Source organism: Amphibalanus amphitrite, unplaced genomic scaffold (assembly GCF_019059575.1).
Source record: "Amphibalanus amphitrite isolate SeventyFive unplaced genomic scaffold, NRLGWU_Aamphi_draft 000141F_arrow, whole genome shotgun sequence".
NCBI lineage: Eukaryota > Metazoa > Arthropoda > Thecostraca > Balanomorpha > Balanidae > Amphibalanus > Amphibalanus amphitrite.
The window spans coordinates 62993-82854 of record NW_024881636.1 but is presented as its reverse complement, the minus strand read 5'-3'; the positions used below and the strand labels follow the sequence as shown (position 1 = coordinate 82854).

The 19862-nt window shown below is 50.2% G+C and overlaps 1 protein-coding gene across 4 annotated transcripts in view; it reads right to left on the bottom strand.

Annotated features, from left to right (window-relative positions):
• The window catches only part of LOC122382501 (major facilitator superfamily domain-containing protein 4A-like), a 56300-nt gene that overhangs the window by 14872 nt on the left and 21566 nt on the right, over window positions 1-19862 (bottom strand). Inside the window, exons 1-5 of one of the 4 annotated variants that reach the window (XM_043367900.1) lie at window positions 19524-19641; window positions 16833-17027; window positions 5014-5139; window positions 4548-4650; window positions 3167-3238 (exon numbers count right to left, since the gene is read on the bottom strand). In XM_043367900.1, coding sequence (XP_043223835.1) covers window positions 3167-3238; window positions 4548-4650; window positions 5014-5139; window positions 16833-16986 — 455 coding nt within the window. In that variant the 5' untranslated portion in view covers window positions 16987-17027; window positions 19524-19641. Of the gene's footprint in view, window positions 1-3166; window positions 3239-4547; window positions 4651-5013; window positions 5140-16832; window positions 17028-19523; window positions 19723-19862 lie in introns of those variants that run through there. The other 3 variants (XM_043367899.1, XM_043367902.1, XM_043367901.1) reach the window with 3 other exon arrangements.

The following is a 19862-nucleotide window of genomic DNA, read 5'->3' as shown; positions in this document are numbered from 1 at the left end:
TTTTGGCCGTTTACAAAGCAGAACCTCTCCTGAGGAAAACACTCCGGAACCCAGCGAAGGTCTTGGCATTGGGAATGACGAGCGTTCGGGATTTGCAAAATTTGCAAAATGTGTCTAAGAAACAGATGGCCGACACATTCTGCTACGATATGCTGCGAAAAATTTGCCCCTGGCACTTCCCATTTGTTCAGGAATGGGGTTGTTTTGAAAAGAAAAATGGTGCTTGGGAAGTCGGCGCCAGTCATTCATGAAGGAGTTAGCGCCAGAGAAGACCTACAAAATACTCACGGATGGTGTCGATGTAAGCTGTCGGCTTTCAGGGAGAAGCGGATGTTGCCGGGGAGCTCGTCAAACCTAAATCCGACGCAGAAACTGCAGGGGATTCCCCTACAAGAGCTTGAAAGCTGGTAACCTTTTATCAGCCTCCGGCAGCTGACGGAGTGACGAATATCGGTATGGGCAAATATTTTTGGAGATACAGCAAAGGGTTTGGTTTCCAACCTTCCGAATCAGTTGTCAAAGCATGCATATTTGTCTAGTGTACACACGGACACCAAAACCTTAGATTTTTGGCCGGTTCTTATATGCTTTATTGACATGGGAAATGTGTAAGCGAACTTTTGAGACACCCTGTACTGTCATAAAGCTGATTCTTTTTGCTCTGTAGGCACCACAACAAAGTTCAGACCAAGTTTTAAGCGATTTTTCAACGAACAAACCCATTTAAATCAGAATGACTAAACGAGGTGACGTCACACTAACGGTCGCTCCATGTTGAAGATAGGGCCTTGTACAAGACCCATTTTCAAATGAAGGGAACACATTTCTTCAACACCAAGAGGCCGCGGGGTTGCAACCTAGATAGATAGTGGTTTCTGAACCTCGCCGCAAACTTGGCTATCTCAACTCAAACCCCATGTTAAAGGTGGGATAGTCCCTTTAACCCCATCAGCTCATGAATTTACAAAGCCTGGAGAAGCTTCTCTTTTTGTAACTGAGCCAGCTACCGTCGCCGCCGAGCTCAGGCGGCTGCATCTGCAAGCAGCTCGAATCCCCCGGACTGCTGGTGACCCTGAGTGGTCCTGGCGCGGACGGCCGGCCGACGGGCGGAGGATTTGGCCGCTTTTCGTCGGCCGGGGAGCGGCGTGGGTGGGCGGACCAGCGGCGGAAGTGTAGCCGCTCCGGCCGGGACGGGCCCGGGCCGCGGGAGGCGAGTGGGCGGATCAATACGGGGGCGGCGGCACGGTCAGCCACGCTCCCAGCCTCCCCCAGCCTCCGCAGTCCCCAGCCTCAAACCGGCGCAGGGTCCTCCCCCCTTCCTCAGCCGCTTCCAGACGCCTCCAGCCGCTCCAACTGGCCCAGGGTACCCCCAGCCGCCCAGTCCCCAACTGACCGAGGGTCTGGAGTCGGATATTGGCCAGTGAACGGTTGGTCATTGGTCACCCACCCTCACACTCTCGGGACCACCAGCTGCCCAGCCTTCAGCTGGTCCACCGAGAACGACACAGCATGTCTGAACCTCTGCACCGTCTTGAGACGTGAGATGGACAGACGACCGGCCGCGTGGAGGCTCAGGGGTAGCAACCGGGACTGGTACAAATGTTCAGCCTTTCAGTGCCTTAAAGGCAAAGATAATACCGATATAACTGATCAATGCATAGTTACGACTTAGAAATAAAAGCATCACGGCCTCTTGATGGATATGATTACAAGTACGGTAACATTACTAAAAGCTGAGTTCGCTGAGGCCCATTTTGAGTAATATTTGACATTTCGGCTACAGTCTAGACAGAGACGTTAGCAGGGCAAAAATGGAGCTGCCCGTCTTCTCGAGCAGCGGGGTCGCGGATCGAAGTGGCCCGGTCATGAGAGGGACGGCCACCACCGCCCCAAGGCGGCCACCCGTTACTGAGTGGACGCATTGCCATGTAAGCGTCAGCGGCTCGTCACCGCATACCTCAACAGCAGCTGGGCGCCGACAATCAGTTTCCATAGTTATTTATCCGCAGATCCTGGTTGATGTCATAATGGCGAGCGCAACAATGGATAAAGCTGAATAGGGGATACTGCAGCCGAGAAACTCAAATTAAGCACAGCTACACATCAAGGCAACGAGACTAGCAAAGACAAGCGAAAGGGAATGAGCATTTCGTTGTGCGCAAAACCAAACGTCGAATTATGTGCGCATGTATCGGTGTATTTAGACATTGCTGAGCCTATTTTGTCACAAAATAGAAGATCGAGCACCTACTTTGGATACTTGCACATCAGATTCAAATTCAGTCAGACAGTCAGACACGAAAACAGCACACACACAAAACTCGACAGCACTGCAATGCATATCAGGCGCATGCATACGAATCACATTGCAAAAAGCACAATGCACACACTCATGGCATGATGCACGGGCAAAACTGGTGCCGGTTTAGCATGCGGAAGCGGATCTTTGTTGGGCTGGTAATGCATTTACATAGGTACCATTGCAAGCTAACCGCTGCATCGTCTCGGTTTCCAACTTTGTGTTTACCCTTGCAGATGTTGATATGTGATCGCCATATCGACCTCTTGGCTCCCAGATGGGTCGGTCTCGCAGACACAACCATGCTTATGTGTAATGTCCGTCATGCAGGTTCAATTGGAGCGAATGGAGTCGAAAACTCGCGCAATAGGTTCAACTTATCCCTTACGTCTCATAGCTGGCAGATCTTCATTTTCCCACGATGCGTTAAGTAACCCTCCAAGCATTTTGACCAGATGCTATAGTTGATCGAATCAATCCATTAGTGCTCATTTAGACCATGCATGACTTCTCCTGCCATCGGAAGCAGAATCCGCAAGCCACAGTCGGTCCTCTCGGCAAACTATGTCTCTTTCTTGCCCTATATGTAGATGGATTGCATGCTTGCGTGTTATTATCCAATGTTCACAATTTAAAACCCAGGATGTTTCGTTGACCTAAGAAGCTATCCACAAAACACGCCAACTCAGCTCCCTGAAATTCGTCTGGACGACGACCCAACAAACCCAAAACAAGCACCCCACTCTCAGCGCCACGTGCATTGGCGCCGTCCACCCAAAGTCGCCTCGACGCGGAGCCCCCAGGCAGCGGCCTGCCCTGAGGCGATGCCCGGGCAGCCGGTCACGTGACGCTGACGTCACAGCTCACCTCCAGTGGGCGGAGCCGGAACAGAACGGCAGACAGGACATACCGGGTAGCATGGACTTGCCGTCCATGATTCTTAAACAGACCACGGGGCGGGGTGAGGGGTGCAGCTCGCGATCGTCAGGTCAGCGTCAGTAAGGCAGCAAACAGTGAGAGAGTAAGTAGCGAATAACGTACACACGTGCCCATTGCTGTGGCAGGAGGCACGAGGCGGTGCGTAAAACAACGAACATGTTTGCACGATAAGCTAGCTACAAAACACTAAGCAGCTTAGCGCTCTATTCAAGTGAAGGTGCAGTGCAACAGTCAGGGCAACAATAAAAGCATGCTATGCATCCATCAACCAAATGTGTGAGTGTTAGCGCATTACAAAAATAAAAATAGCATGTATTATACAAGATATAGCATGTATATACAAGATACATTACAATAAGCAAATATACCTATTACATGAAAAGTCAACTAGGTATTCATCCAACTAATGCAGAGGAACTACACAGTCAAATTCTACAGCCTCAACGTGTGGCATTATGGACTTCACTTTGATCATACAAAAGCCAGGACTGCGTAGATTGTTTGATCATATCCCGCGTGTCATCTCGGCTTTGACCGGCTGAGACAGCCCGCTGTTGGGTCTCTGAACCTGGGCGTTCCGGCACTCCCGAGGGACCGAGCCTGGCGAACGTGTGTATGTGTGTGGGGGGGGGAGGGGAGGTCGGACCTGTGTGTGTTTGGGGGGGGGAGAGGGAAGATCGGGCCTGTGTGTGAGGGGCGGAGGAGGGGTGTGGGGCCCGCCTTCCTTCCGCCTGGCGGGGTGTCCGGTCTCTGGAAGGGATGGACGGGGCTGCGGTGTCTGGAAGGGATGGACGGGGCAGCGGTGGGGTGCGACTCGCACAAAGGGAACGGGCGGGGGCCAGACGGATCAGTGGATTGCGAGATTGTGTATGCATCCGGACCCGAGAGCCAGCAGACTTCGGTGTGCCCATGATCCGCTGATCAGCATCTGGTGCCTAACTGGTTTAGTTCATTTGGGAGAATCGATAAATTAGTAATCAAACTTTTACATAAATCTACTGCGCCTCAAAATGTCACGTTTAATGATACGATTAATCAGGTCTGGACATTTATCTGATTATCAGGATTACAAGGACACACAGAAACCGAGGGAGCTATCGCCGAGTCGGGTCACAAGGAACGAGATTTATCGAGTGACATCATGAACGTACCAGTATTATGAAACCCGCTTTCCTCGAATGCCCGCCTAAAAACGGTTACCGGTTTCCGTTTTCACACGCGAGTGTTGCTAACGCCCGTTACAGAGCCCTACCCGGCTCTGTAAGGACTGCCAGTCTGTGCATTCACCTTTGTCAGGCTGTGAACTCACCTTTGTACGAGTACGCCGCCCACAATGGAGCCCAGCAGTGTGAACAGAGCCTGAGCGAAGAACACCCAGCTCATGGTGGCGAACGGCGTCTCCGTCTGACAGCCTGCCAACGCAAACATTTCGCGTCAGATGCATCGAGGTTGTAATATTGTCCCGCCGGATTTACCTAACCTTTTGATGAATACTTACTTATATGAATTTTCTAAGAACGTTTACCGATTGTTATTTTTGAAAATATAACCAAAATGTTTTATCCACCTAATTTCATTATCAATAGTTTATGTCTAAAAAGTCATAGGTCTGCACATGACGTTTTTTTCCCTATCGCCAGTGCATAGGTCTCTCGTGAAGACCTCCGTATACAGAAGTTTATGGCCAGCGTTATTATCATTTGCATCCAGACTCGGGCTTTGTAGCTTTTTCTATTCTTCGTTCATCCCGTCATCGCTCGGCGCTCGCCACTCACCGAGATCCCCCAGCGTGGGTCCGAGGAAGGCCACGCACATGCCGAACGACCAGAAAACGAAGCAGTAGGTGATGGTGACGTGCCAGTTCTTGAGGAACATGGACCAGAACTGCACCCTCCTCTCGGCTGTGGACGGAGGAGGGGGAGGGGTCAGCCTCCGTCCCCGTCAGGGTCAGGGGGCCCACCGCGACCACCAGGCGGACAGCAGAATGGCCGTGCCAGCCATCAGTCGTGACCAATGATCATGTAACACAGGTGGTTGCATAACCGTACCCAGACAGAACCGGCCGGCGTCGGCAACAGAGGTCGGGAGGCACACGATATGGGTGAGCGACAACAACCATCGCTGTGTTGGTTAACATCAGGGCGACCGGTGCTCACACTGAATAGGACGGTAGCGACAATATGATGTCGAAGTCATATGTCGGCCATAAGTCATATACTGATCTGTCGTTATGTCGTTACGACTTACAGGTATCGTGCATGACAACGTGGCGTAGGCTTTTCCTTCTATTGGTACCAGATTGTTCACCGAAATGGGGCATTTGGTTTTAAGTTGCATAATGCAAACAGCTCTTCAGCCTTGACGCTGCCCAACAAAAATATAGAAAACAGTAAGACTGAGTTTTGAAAGCTATTGAAAAGCTAAATTCAACCTGTCAATATTATAGTCCACGACGCCAGTGACCAGTGGGCACTGCAGTCTGCACGTAGCGTCTATACGAGCCGTATCTGTATTCCTTGGCAAAGAAATTCGTAGATCTAGAACGAGATAAGCTAGAAATGTAAGAAACAAGAGGCGATATGAAAGAAATGCCTAAAGAGTGTTCATGTTTTCGAGAGCATAGCGTGTTCATGTAACACATTTTATGTTTAAATTTCCTATAAATTGTCTACAATCTTTCTTTCAGAGCATGCCTATACACCTTATTACACTACGTTTTGCTTGTTATTTAGATTTTTTCAATCTCAGAGAAATCGATTACAGCAAAGTGTCAAAATTACCAAAAACCAAATTGCACTGCAGCACTGTTGCTATCGTAAGTTCATAAAATCATCACCAAATTACAAGATTAATATCACAAAATTACATAGTTGCTGTCGTAAGTTCATAAAATTTGCTGACTGAATGCCTAAAATATTAAAGTTAATCATGCACCATATGCAACTTACAAGTACAAATCCAATCAACCGCATCTTCCTGTGATTGGTACCGACCAGCGGCCGCCATTCACACCTCCTCACACACACACAAACACTGAGTACTGAGTGGCTCGCCTTCGTGCGTTCGCTCCCTGGGCGAGGCGAGGGTCGCGCTCGCCTCATGGCTACCAAACAGGAATGGAGCACCTGTGTCGCCGAGGTTCCAGCCGACTCCCGTTTTTGTCTACCTGGCCGGCGGCGAGCTATAAATAGACGCCGACCCGACCCGCTCTCTCCCGGGCGTCTCACGCAGTTCAAGGCTGAACGGCGGACGTCCTATATCCCACCTCCCGAGTTCAAGGATCGGAGAGCAGGGAAACTACCGTCAAGATCAGCTGAGCGATGATAGCGCACTTTCTCCATGTCATACGCAGAGCGATTGAATGAAATCCGACTACACATTCTGTCTCGCACTTGGGTGCAGTGTGCGCCAGAAAGTCAATGAAGCTGTAACAAAAATTGTCAGGTCGAGCTTACTCTAGATCAGTAGCGGCGGAACACCTTCAATTAAGGGGGGGGCACTGCCGACTTTTAATCCCATTCTTTCCATGCAACGCCCCTAGCGCTAATGTTAAAATGCCAAAATCAAAGGGGGGCACGGTGCCCCGGTGCCCTCCCCGTTCCGCCGCCTATGCTCTAGATAGGTTATATGACAGACCATCTTGGTAAAATACCATTGAAGGATTTTTTTTTGTTCAAAATCAGACACGAAGGAACTATTTCTTCTTTTATACACTACATTTTATACTAGTTTTTATAATATCTCCAAGGTGAGCAAATATCTATCAAAGTCCCCTAGTGTATATTCAAATCCGTGTGTTTAGATCAACTATCAACTCTGAATTGCGTAAGTAACCAGATGCGAGCAAAATGATATAGGTAGCTGATTCAGGGAAATGCAAAAACGATACGACAGGGAGAGTAATGCAATGTTTTTACAATAAATAAAACTGCATGATGAATGTAATCAAATTACAAACAATATTTTAAAAAATCAGCCATCACGTTGTCCCTCGTCCTCTGCTCACCTGGCACGATAAACACACTAACTTCGTGAGGTTTTCGTGAGTACGGCACTTGGTCATAGTCCAGGGGCGGCCGGCTGGCCTTCCGGGCTGGGGCTGGGGGTTGGTCCGGGGCCTGGGCTGCGGGCTGGGCTGGGGGCTGTGTAGGGGGCTGGGCTGGTCGCTGAGGCCTGGTAGGAGCACCGGCCACAGCCGCGGCTGGGGCGTGCTGAGGCTCCATTGTCACTGTGACCCGTCACAGGCACTGTTCAATCACGGGGTCAGTGGCCGCCTCGATCACCCAATTACCGCAGTATCACCTCACCACTCCACGCACCAATCACCGGCCAATAGGTCATCATTTCGTTGGGAGCACAACCAGTGCCTGCTTCTCTGCGACTTTTGCGAACCGAGCTGTACCTTGTGGGACTGTGTAGTCCTCTAGATCAAATTTTCAACCGTATCAGCTGTTAGGCACAAGTCCGTTCCCCGCAGCACTAAGCTGTTCCAAAAAACGAGCTCTTCATTCCTAAATTTTATGCGTAGTTCCAATGTAGCTCTCTTTTTAAAGTTCTGAGGTAGCACCAAGCCGTCCTGTGTCCGTACTCAGACCGTTCTTGTTATGTTCTGGCCGTTCTCTTGCCGTGTTCTGACCGTTTTCTTGCTGTGTTCTCAAGGTTCCCGTGCCGTATTTCGACCTTCCTCTGATCGTGGTTTAGCTGACGCCGGTCGCCGATGATTTACCGATGGTTCAGCTTCCCTGTGTACATCGGTCGCTCCAGCCGCCCTCCGGTCCCTCTGATCGGCCTCCGGTCCCCGCAGCCACCCCCGCTCCCAGTGGCCGTGCTCCGGCCGTTCCCGAGCCGTGCTCCGGCCGTGCCCGAGCACGGCGGTCGACTGGGAGAGGTCGAGCCGCCGCTCTCCGGCGCTGCCACCAGCGCGGCCCGCACGACTGCGCCGGGGGTCGAGTCGATTTAGCGCAGCGGTCGGTGGGCAGAGTTCTACAATCCACAAGGAAGAGACGAGGGGTAAAGGCAGGTCAGGGCGAGCATATGGAATATGGGGTGCCAGAGTGTCAACACGGAGTCCTTAAGGGGAACTTAGGCCTCAGCTGAGGCAATGGAGTCTCAGGCGTTTGAGTCCCATCGAGACATGGGAGATCTTGGGGGACATCAGAGTCCCACAGGGAACATGCGTTGGACAAGGAAACGCAGCGCCACAACGTCTCATGTAAATGCTGAGACATACAGGAACGAGGAATGAAATTGTTGTTCCGAAGGATGGCCACAAACATTTGTGGAATGATGCCACGACTAGAAAGGGCAGAAACAGGAGAGGACGGGACAGAAGCGAGATAGAGAGACATCATCACGGATCACGGAGGGAAACGTGAGAGCACCGGCACTGGAAGAAAACGTTTACTCCGTCAACATTTAATCACGTTTTACTTTGTTCACTTTAGTTGCTTGAGTTCGAGTACTATTGGGTTTCTTATGGTTAAACGTAATCATAAGTCAAGTTTAATAGGATGTATGTCTAGCATGTAAGGCAGTGCCAATTAATTCCAGATTTCTTCGAGGCATAGCGATTCCCGCTGTCAGTGTCGTCCATACCTTTATGGTCGTTCGAGGGCGTGAGAAGAAACTAAGAAATAAATTATTATTTCTACCGAAACAAGACAGACAGTAAAACTCATGCATCGGTAAATTGAATAAGGCAAAACTATCTCAAGAACTTCAGCACCGAAGCACGTGATGCACGAGGAGCCACACTATTACTGAATTCCGTGCGAGCGGTGCGGCGCTCTGCCAATCGGTCGAGGCAACATGTCAATCGTATTTGCCGAGTGTGAGCATTTATCGAGCGGCCTCCGCGCGCCGGTAACAGAGACGTCACTCGATGGTTCAACGCGACCCGCCGCGTCTCACCTACACAACTATACATATCGCCTTGCACTCAGCTACACCCACACCTCACGTAATTGTGTCTCGGCTTCATGCGACAACAATATTAGCTCATTCTAGAAATGATAGATTTGTTATATGTTTTTCTTTAGTGCGTGGTCTATTAATTTATTAGTTGACACTTTGCGATTAATGCAAATAGAAAAAAAAAAACACTGATAGGCATTTTTGTTGTTGAAAGGGTATAACCATGGTATAACGAAACGTAACAACTTTGAAACTGGCGAACAAGCTGCTAAATGGGCGACCAATCAATCGTCTATGCGAAGCAGCCTGGGGACTAAAGATAGATGTGCCTGTTAAAACTGTGTTAGCTCTAACTCAATGAAAGAATTCAACGAACCTCAATAAAAGGCACATCCGCCTGTCGAGATGTAGGTATTCTGGGAACACGCCACACAACGGGGGTATACAACATCCTTTGTACAAGGAAATATGCATGCACGCATGTCGTATGGGCACTAAAATCTAGTAATGAAATAAAATTCCGATGCGCTCGGAAGGCAATGTATATTTTTCCGTATTTTTAGCACTCGGTTATTGAGTAAATATAAAACAGGCTGCGAATTCAAGGAAAAAAGCTCGTATTTCGCAACTATATGTTCAATTATTCATTTCCAAATAGGGCTTTCTGCAAAGTAACAGCAGCCCTTATACCGGACCGGAAGTACCGTCTTTGGAACACTAACAGAGGAGAGGCTCGTATCCATTCCACCAGAAACACTCACATAGGAGAGGCTCGTATCCATAGTGGCTGGAACACTCACAATTTGGGAGAGGCTCGTATCCATTCCACCAGAAACACTCACATAGGAGGGGCTCGTATCCATAGCGGCTGCCCGTGCCTTGCCGACGGTCATCTCCTCGCTGTTTTGCAGTACTTCGCGCCTGGGCAAATCCCCACAGAAGGAACTCTGCATACGGACCCATTTAGACGCGTTGGATGAGCTCAACGCATGCTAAAAATACGTTAGCCACCCGCAGTCACTCGAGGACGTTCACTGGCGGCACCACTCAAACGGTCACTGGACGTCTCGCATTTGGTCCCTGGGTGCCACGCATTTGGTCACTTGGTATCACTATTTCGGTCCATGGGTACCACTTCGGTCACTGGGCACGACGCGATCCGCATCGCCGCCCTGTCCGAGCCACAACTGAGCTCCAGCGCGACAACTGAGCTCGAGCGCCGGTCAGTATGGCACACCGCCGAAAGCCAAGGCCACTGGTACGGGGTCCTTCCTGAGCCGGACACCTCACCTGACGGGGCCACGACTGGTGAGAGGCGCTGCTGCACATACCGGCCGATACCAACTGCCATCAATGCAGGACCAAAAGTTTAGGGGATCTATCACGTAAGAGCATATCCATTATTCATGCGACGACATCGCTTCTAAAAGAGATTCAACGGGAGAATATTGTAGAGTGCTGGCTGCGTCAGCAGGATTAGCAGAATAATCGTAATCGACAGGGTGATATTCAGCTCGACGATACTGATCGACTGATGCAATAGGACCTTTTGCGGTCAGGTCATGACCTTGCGAGTGAGGTCAAATTTTCAAAATGACCTTTCAAGGTCAAATTATAGTTTATTCGACGCGTTTCGACGAGAGGAACATGATGTTGGCAAAGTAAGCGTCGTGCCTTTCTTCAGTCAAAACTTATTACACTTAAAGGTAGTGTGCCAGCTTTCCTGGACCGTATGGAGTTAATGGCCCAGATAAGGAGAACCGGATTTTTAGAACTTATCCATACCTTCAAAACTCATGGAAACGTCTTAAATTCTTCAAATTTTGAGTACCCCAGTGCGAAATTCACCCCGACGGGTTGTCGGTCGTACCCCAACCACATTTCACACCACTATGAACAATAAACGCACACACTGAAATCGCTATTACCGATATGCTCATCCAATCAAGTTTCGATAAACCCGTTCATCATCATCTCCTGCGGTTTCGAACACGCCTGTTAGGTGGTGCGGTAAACCGCGCCCAAAGCCAGGGCCCCGGTAACGTGAGGTAGCCGAGTCGGGGCAGCGTGCGCTGACCCAAGCCGGGGCCGCGCGTCCTCCCGGTGTCATGTGATAGCCCGGGGCTGCCCGCGGGGATGCGGTAGACCGCGCCCAAAGCTGCGGCCCCGGCTTGGGTCAGCGCACGCTGCCCAGACTCGGCTACCTCACGTTACCGGGGCCCTGGCTTTGGGCGCGGCTTCTGCTCATACTTTGTGGTGCGGTGGTGGTGCGTCGGGCCGCGCGCTCTGACTTCGGCCAAGAAAAATGCGTCAGCTGATCATTCTCATTTCTGCCACTTGCGTGTGATGAAATGGGGTCATAGCTTTAGAGACGGCCTTTTCATATCAATTATTTTACATAAAATCATATTTCAAACCATAAATAATGTTCGACAGCCAAATAAAAGAAACAATACCAATACAGGCTTACAGTTTAAGGCTCGACATTGTGTTGTCTACGATTAGACAGCTGATAACTCATTCCCGTACGTCGTAACTCTATAATGACCTTTGCTTATTGTCACATGTGCGCCGCATTCGCGATTGTTGCCGACGCCTGTTTGCAGTTCAGCCCACTACAGTTGTTATACATATCGAAAAACCGATAAACTTTTAGGCGAAAAAGGCACTATTCCAGGCCCATTTTTGATTTTTTTTGCGATATTAGGTAAAAACAGAAGCTTCTTATCCTAGGAAAAATAAAATGGGAAATCTTTCAAAGGTGGCACACTACCTTTAAAACATTTTTGTAAAAAAGGCATTTTTACAATTTATACCTTTTAGAGGCTAAGCCGTTGACCTTAGATAAAATCAAAGGTCTGTCAGAGAAAGAGCATTATAACAGCTATCGAAGGCGCTTTTCCGCGGCGCTATAGCTCTACTGGTTCCTGTGGTATGCGCCGGTTTGTCAGAAATATTTAACTAGGCAAAATTTGACCTTTAATGACCTCTGGTGACCTGACCTTTGACCTGACCTAAAAATGGCAGATGTTTTTTCATTAATTTTGACGATCTTTCGAATGCCTGTCGCTCACCGCGTGGGGCAGGACATGGAAAGCTCATACCACCAGCACGGCGCGGGGTAGCCTACCCATTCTCCTTCTCTTTTCATCAGCCACACCTCCCATCATCTTATCTCGCCGCCGCAATCCTTATATCCCGTCCGGAGCCCGTCTCGGGGTGGTCGTCGCACCTTGTCGCGTCGGCATGCGACCCCTGCTGTCGCTCGGCCGGTCACGTCGACGGGCCGCCGGCACTGGCGGTCGCAGCCGCTAGTAAAAGGGGGGGCCAATGTCACACTCGCGGGACATAACATTTATCCGTCACCGGGAGGGGGGGGGGGTGATCGGCTAATTTTTACGTCCACGAGGTGCCGCGCAGTTGGCATTACTTATGCTTCATCCATCTGATTCTTGCGTGAAATCTTTAAGCTCAATTTAGGGCAAAATCACCAGTTCCATTTCCCGTCCCACGGTGCTTCCACCGGTCGGCCCACTGCACCATGACGACGGATCGGTGTAGCATAGGTATACTGGAAGGTCAGGCACGCGGATTCATGACCTTACCACTATAAAACAATTCGGAAAAGTACAGATACCTCTTGCTTTGAACAAGCATGTGAAACCCAGAGAGCATTTTCAGACTATGACATTTACCCATATAGGTAACATACCTAGTTGTGTGGCGGCGGGAGAGAGTAGGTACACCGACCTCTGGAGACCCCCCACAGGTTCCGAGCTTTCAAAATTGGCATCTGAGGGCCGCGCGCGACTCCTGCGGGGCTTCGAAACGGCTCTATTGGGGCTCACTCAACTTGCCTAGTCTTACTGCTAAAAAGACTGGCCCTGAGCCCTAAGGACTTCATCAGTCTCTGCCAGCCCCAGGACCCACACCGGCTCATGGGGTCCCGACGTCGAAATATGAGGGAATCTGCGCGGGACCATCAGGACGTAAAGTAATCTCGATCAGGACCAACGTAAGGCTGTGCCGGAGACTGCGTGAGCCCTCTGATCTTCAGAAACCCACCCATGTATGTTTTCACGTAGAGGCCAGTTTAGGGCCCTCAGAGACCAGTACAGGGCCTGCAAACTACAAAGGCCAGTAGTTTGAGACAATCAGTGACCGAGTTGGGCTCTCAGAGGCTAATGTGGGTCATTACAGGCCAACATGGGCCCTCAGAGGTCAGCGTGGGGCCCTAAAAGACCGGCATGAGCCGTCGTTGGACCCCAGAGGCCAGCAGAGGGCCCTCAAAGGCCAAGATGGGCCCTCCTCACAGGCCAATGCAGGCCCTTAGAGGCCGGCATCGGGTCTTCAGCAGCCAGTGCGCCGTGCGGGGCCCTCATTGGCACCTAAAGGTTCGTCTTGGGACACCACAGACAGAAATAAAGCCACCAGAGACCGGTGTGAGACCCTCAGACGCCGGTTGGGACTCCTGAGGCCGGTTAGGGGCCCTCATAGGCCAGATGTGGGGTCTCAGAGGTTGATGTAGGCTCTTAGCGGTCAACGTGGGCGCTTGACAGGCACTGAACTTCCCTCAGAGGTCAGTGTAGGACGTTCAAAGACCGGTGTGGGAGCTATATTAATAGCTGGGCGTGGGTTTTTGAGCCTCGTGACGATCGAATAATTGCCAGGGCCCCATACACCTATATGGGGGCCCATTGGTTGTTTGAGGGGGGGGGCAAATGATATGATGGCCCCCTTTATTGACCTTTGGGGGGCATGGCCCTGATGCCCCCCCCCCCCGCGACCGCCACTGTGTACACATTACACACATGCCTCTGAGATTACATACTAGCTCATGCAAACTCTATGCAGGCCCCGGAGTTCCCACGCTAATCCTTAAGAAACCAAGCCGGCATACGGCGTCACCACCGGGCTTCTGAGGTGCACAGCACCAACCCATGAGGTCTTACTTTAGTGTCTTAGAGCCAATCTCCTTTAGCAGGGCCCACCCACCACTGCCGAAGAGGGTCTCATGCCAGCCATTGCTGGGCCTACGAGAGCCTCAAGTAAACCCACGCTGATATTCCATATAAGATCCGGCCATACTCGTGAACCGGTGCCAGCGACGCTGACCGCCAAATTGACAGAATACGAAACTGAGCCCACTCATGAGTGAAATTTACGTCCTTTGATGGCGCAAGAAAGAAAATGAAACATGCGAAAAGCTTTTCTAGTACTTTTGTTCGATCTGAAAGGTGGGGCCAAAAGATAGTATGGCCCCACCTTTCAGCACCAAAGGGGGGGCCATGGCCCCCGTGGCCCCCCCCCCCTGGGACCGCCAGTGGCCGCCGGCGGCGACTGTGTCGGGTCGCCGACGTCACCGACGGCAGAGCGCGGAGCGGCGCCGGCAGAGTGCGGAGGATCGATCGCCGGAGCAGAGGACGGCAGCCAGAATCTCAAATGATATCGTCATTCGCCAAAGGAGCCGACCATGCAGAAGTCAGCGGCGAGAGATTTGCCAAGAATTTGATCAGAGTATGGCAACGACCTGGGTTATTCGTCTCGTTACGTACGACATATTGCTGTCGGTCAAAAGTAATTCGATAAGTTGCCACAGTTTGACAAAAACTGTGATAAGGTCTGAGCGCTTCAAAAACATTCGTCTTGAGTTGGTAATTGTTGAGTGCAAGGTCAAAAGAAATATTATTTTTGTTATGGAAAGATGATCCCCGAGACTTTTACGTGGAATGGACTCAATGGAGTGAAGTTAAGAATGAGACAAGACATCCCTTATTTGCCCAATCGATGAAACAGGTCCATGCCAGAGAATGGTAACACAATGCTCTGGAGACCTGTCTGTTTTTAGATTACGTGTGAACATCAAATCGCAGTTGCAAGTCGCAGCCCTTCCTCTGATCGACTAATTAGATTTCAACCATAAAAATATTACCCTGTCAACCATTAAATCGCGCAGGGGTGGTGCTAACAGTAAAAGTAACAGCGCTGGAATCATTGCAGGAGCAAGAGGTTACCCTTTACCTACGACAAAGAAACATTGACCGCTTTAAAAGCGAGAGTTCACTTGCATGACAATAAGCAGAAATCAATACCATATCGAGAAGAGCTAATGCTATGAAATAATAATTTTTCGGAGCTTTATGTTCTTACCCATTTTATAATTTTTGCAAGTAAAAAATTTGAAGCTCAGAAGACCTCGAAGGGAATAAATGTCTTTGCGAATTTGTGTTTGTTTGTTTGTTTGCTCGATTGCTGTTTGTTTTATTTGTTTATTTTTATTTTTGCAGCTTATAAGCGCATTGATAACCAGATTATCCCTCGCCCGTATAGGGGGGAGGTCGGACGGACCCCCCCCCCATGGTTTTTCGCGAATAACTCGCGTAAAAAGCGGCCGATTGTGACGAAACTTTCAGTACCCTCGCGTTATTCAATTTTACACCTACCCTGAAAATTTCATGACCCTGACCCAAATGGCCTTTGACCTGTGACCTACTTTTCGAGACCATGTTTGGCCAGAATCGCGATTCGGCGTATGTCGGCTCGCATTAGCGGCGCGTTTGCAGTCTTTTCGTGGTTTCAAGCGTTCAAACATATGATATGGTGTTGCCCCCATGCATTAGGGTGGGTATCAAGGTCACCTGAAGGTCAGGGCAGGTCATTGACCTGACCTCGGTTCACTTTTTCGAGTTTTACATGTTTCTAGACCAGTTTTGTTTAGCTGAATTCGAATTTAGCAACCATATGAATATTTACGAAGTAGTTTTGGTGCCTTCGTAACATGTTACGAAGCTGTCAGAGGCGATTGACACCTACTAGGAATACCCGGTAGGACCCCTACTGGTTGACCTGACCTGACCTGACCCGACCTGGACTAAATGCATGAAGACATCATCTGTGATCAAAACTAACATGATATTCGTGATCAGCACCCCGAAAAATCCCATAGCAGCCACACTTTACGACGTTCTAACAGGTCCCGATTTTCCCGACTTTTGGGTCATTGACCTGACCTGCAAGGTCAACCAATGACCTAGGACCTTAAAATTGGGTATCATCGGCTCCCTCTCGTCACGGGCAATACGCTCGTTTTTTTCCGCAAAGCTGTAGCTCAATCAGGGGCGAAACGGCAAGGGGGTCCAACGGACCCCCCCCCCCCCTTATACGTTCGCGGCTGGAAAAACACCAATACGGGCGAGGGTTATGCTGCGCCCATAGAAAAGAGCTTGCAAGATCACTGCTCACAGAATGCATCCATCATTCTAAAAACAAAAGGTGCGATGCAAGATCCAAAGGACTCTCGGTAGTCGGTATAATCGGATTTCACAAAAAGTCGTAAGTTCCTCGAATGAATTAGGCTGCCCGAGTTTCGAACTAAAATGCAAGCTGACAAAGCTTGTCTTGATCGCTGCCGTTTGTCTCTTATGGAACGGGTATTCGCTTGCATTCTAAAGAAGGACTTGGACGTGTCCGAAAAATATCAGCTGATGTTTTGCCTTCTTGCCGACAAATAAGCTTTCAAACGTGGTTTACAGCGTGAAGTTTGAAACATGGCGTGTCCTGCTCACTCCTCCATTCAATAAGAAATTATCATCGGCGCCAGATACGCGACACACAGAAACTCACAACTACCTATCATTCGCTGATCTACGAAACACTCCATTTTCCGATGATTGGGACTTACCTGGCGGGCTGGTGGGAGTCGGATCGATCGGCTTGAAGCCATTCTCGGCCTTTTTCTTCTGCTTCTGTCCCTGCTGGTTCAGGCCGCTCTCCACAGCTCCCTGGCGCAGGTTCGCCTCGTACTGCTTTTTCTTCTTATCGCCAAGTAGCCTCATTGTGTTGGCTGGTGCGTGTCAACCGAGTTGGTATGTCACACCTGTAACAGGAGACACACTGTTAGCTTTGGCTGAGGAGACGCGCTGACAACCTGCAGGCTGCCGGGAGGTGGCAGGGCTCCTCTGTGCCGGAAGCATTGTGGAAGCAACGAGCAGCTGTGCTGCCGATTTTCAGATTGTTTAGTCGTGCAGAAATTGCGTGTGTCGTCATCACTAAGAAGCATTCCCGTGGCCGAAACTTCCCCTAAAATAACGAAAGGAAAATGGGACAGGAGTTATACCCATTACCCAATGTCTGTCCTAAATGAAAAATCAAATAGCCAAAATGCAAGATAGCCATTTGTGCTGTTGGGAGCACAAAGTCCCACTCGGCAAGAAGGCTGAGAGAACCGCTCATATTCAAATTCAAAGGACCAAAGTGCACCATATTCGAAATAAAACATTTTGCTCAGGCCCTGCAATTAGTTCCATTAAAATCATGGTTGCATTTTCTGGCAAGGGAGAAGACAACGCTCTGTGAAGTGTCACAGTTCAATCCCCCAAGTCCGCTGATAGCTGCCCCAGCCCGGCCCCAGCACTGTGAGCTGTCCCATCGCGGCCCTCCCATCGCTATAAGCTGTCCCAGCCCGGCCCTCCCATCGCTATAAGCTGTCCCAGCCCGGCCCTCCCAGCGCTATAAGCTGTCCCATCGCGGCCCTCCCAGCGCTATAAGCTGTCCCAACCCTGCCCTCCCAGCGCTGTGAGCTGTCCCAGCCCTGCCCTCTCAGCTCAGCTCAGCTCACCGCGGCAGCACTCACTCGCGCAGCTCTCCTCCTCCGGCGAGGGGCGTGCTAAGGTCAGTGTTGACGGGTCCGACGACGGGCTGATACAGCTGCCTGTCACTCAGCGACCCCTGACCCCCCCACCCCTCACCCCCACCCCCGCCGGCCACAGCTGCCGCACTAAACAGTAGTCGACACCTGTGCCTCGGCGCAGCTCGGCTCAGATTGGCCGCGGATGGCCAGGGTCAGATCCACCGCCTCTCAGAAATGGACAAAACAAGGCGCATATGATACCCACCTACCAGAAAGTGTGTCAGGAGAGGGACTCGTTCCATGTCAAAGTGTTTGCCCAGAATGAGTATGAGTATGAGTTTATTGTAGAGACCATCCACGCAGTGGCTATTCTGATCTCACGTCCGATGATACATTACTAAAACACAGGATTAAAACACATACCTAAAACACCAGGCCATTACATTTTAAAAGTAAAGTAAATTAAGCAGTAGGCAAACACTATAAACACGTTAAAACACCAGATAAAAGAAGATGAGGCCTATGAGCGAGTGAGTAAAATGAGTGGAGCACTAAGTGTTGTCACATTTTCTGACCGCCGCCTTGAAGGCGCGGAGGGTGGGCATGCCACGGACAGACTGTGGAAGTCCATTCCAGGTTACCGCCCCGCGGTATGAGAAGGCTCTCTGGCTCGATGACAGTCTGCAGCGCTGCACATGCAGGTCGCCGCCATCGGAGCCGCGCGTCTCCCGGGTCGACACCACGCTCCGGGGCACCAGGAGCTCTCGCACATTGGAGGGTGCGCCGTCCGTCCGCAGCAGCCTCCACACCTTGGTGACGTCCCGGCGCGCAACCAGGGCCGCGATCCTCGGCCAATCAAGGGAATTTAGAGATGATGTGATGTGCTCGTGTTTTTTAACCCCTGTTACAACTCTGGCCGAAAAATTGATTAGCTTCTGAATTTTTTGCATCTGTCCCTTGGTATGAGAATGAGCAGGTATGCTTTATCTAAGCATTATTTCTCACATATCTGCACAAACAAATAACACAAATGGTGGACCTGGTATCGGGTGCTCCATCAACACGTGTGAATCAGCTGTTTTCTTAAAAAAAGGTGCAGTATACATTTGCTTCAGCAGCTACCAATTTAAACAGCTATTTATGCGTGTTACAGCTGATGTATTTCAAAAGAACTTCAAGGAAACACTTCACTATTGTAATATTTTTAGGTACCGAGATCTCTGATATCACTAAGCTGCATCATAAGCTTATTTCGAACGATCAGTGCCAGCTCACATGATCAAATGCCAAACAAACGGATCCCATGCAGAAAAAATAATGAATAAATGAATAGTTCTTGCATCGTTCACGGGAATCGCCGCAGTAACACAAACGAACAGACACCCCTGTCAGCACAGAGCCCAAACGTGCAGCTCATTATTAGTTAAATAATATATTTTAATGGTTGATCTCCGTCTTAAGCTCATCGGAGCTCACACTCAACTAAGCAGGGACCCGCACTAAGCCACAGAGTCAGGCCTGAACTACAAATCCGCCCGTAATATGAGTCATACCCTTTCGATTTCAACATTACGTTTATGGCATGGAGAGAAATGAGCATCGAAACATGGTGAAAACTATGCTCCAAGAAAGTGATTGTGATATCGACGTTAGCACTATAGGTATATGTTCTGTCATCATATTTCAACATTACTTCCCAAGTGCAGAAACTTGCTTTTACCGGACTCAAACTTCAAAACTTACTTTTATTCCCCCACCGATGAGCGGCGTTCTCAGCTATTCCAAGTCGGCACGGCTGGGGCACTTTGGAGCAGATAACAAACAGATCGGCGCCGGGAAACCACCGTCACACTGCCGCCCGGTTCGGACTGAAACTTTGTTTAGGCCGTCGCCAGCCTATATAGGTGACAGAGGTGGTCGCAGTACGCCCCCCCCCCCCCGAGGGTCACCGGTGCGTCTGGAGTTCGTCAGCGGACACCCCGGCCGCACCAGTCACGTGACATGGGACCAGGGCGAACTTTCCAGTGCACGTGCGTACACACTCGAGGGACGGCGCGGAGAGGCAGGCCGGATGGCGACCGG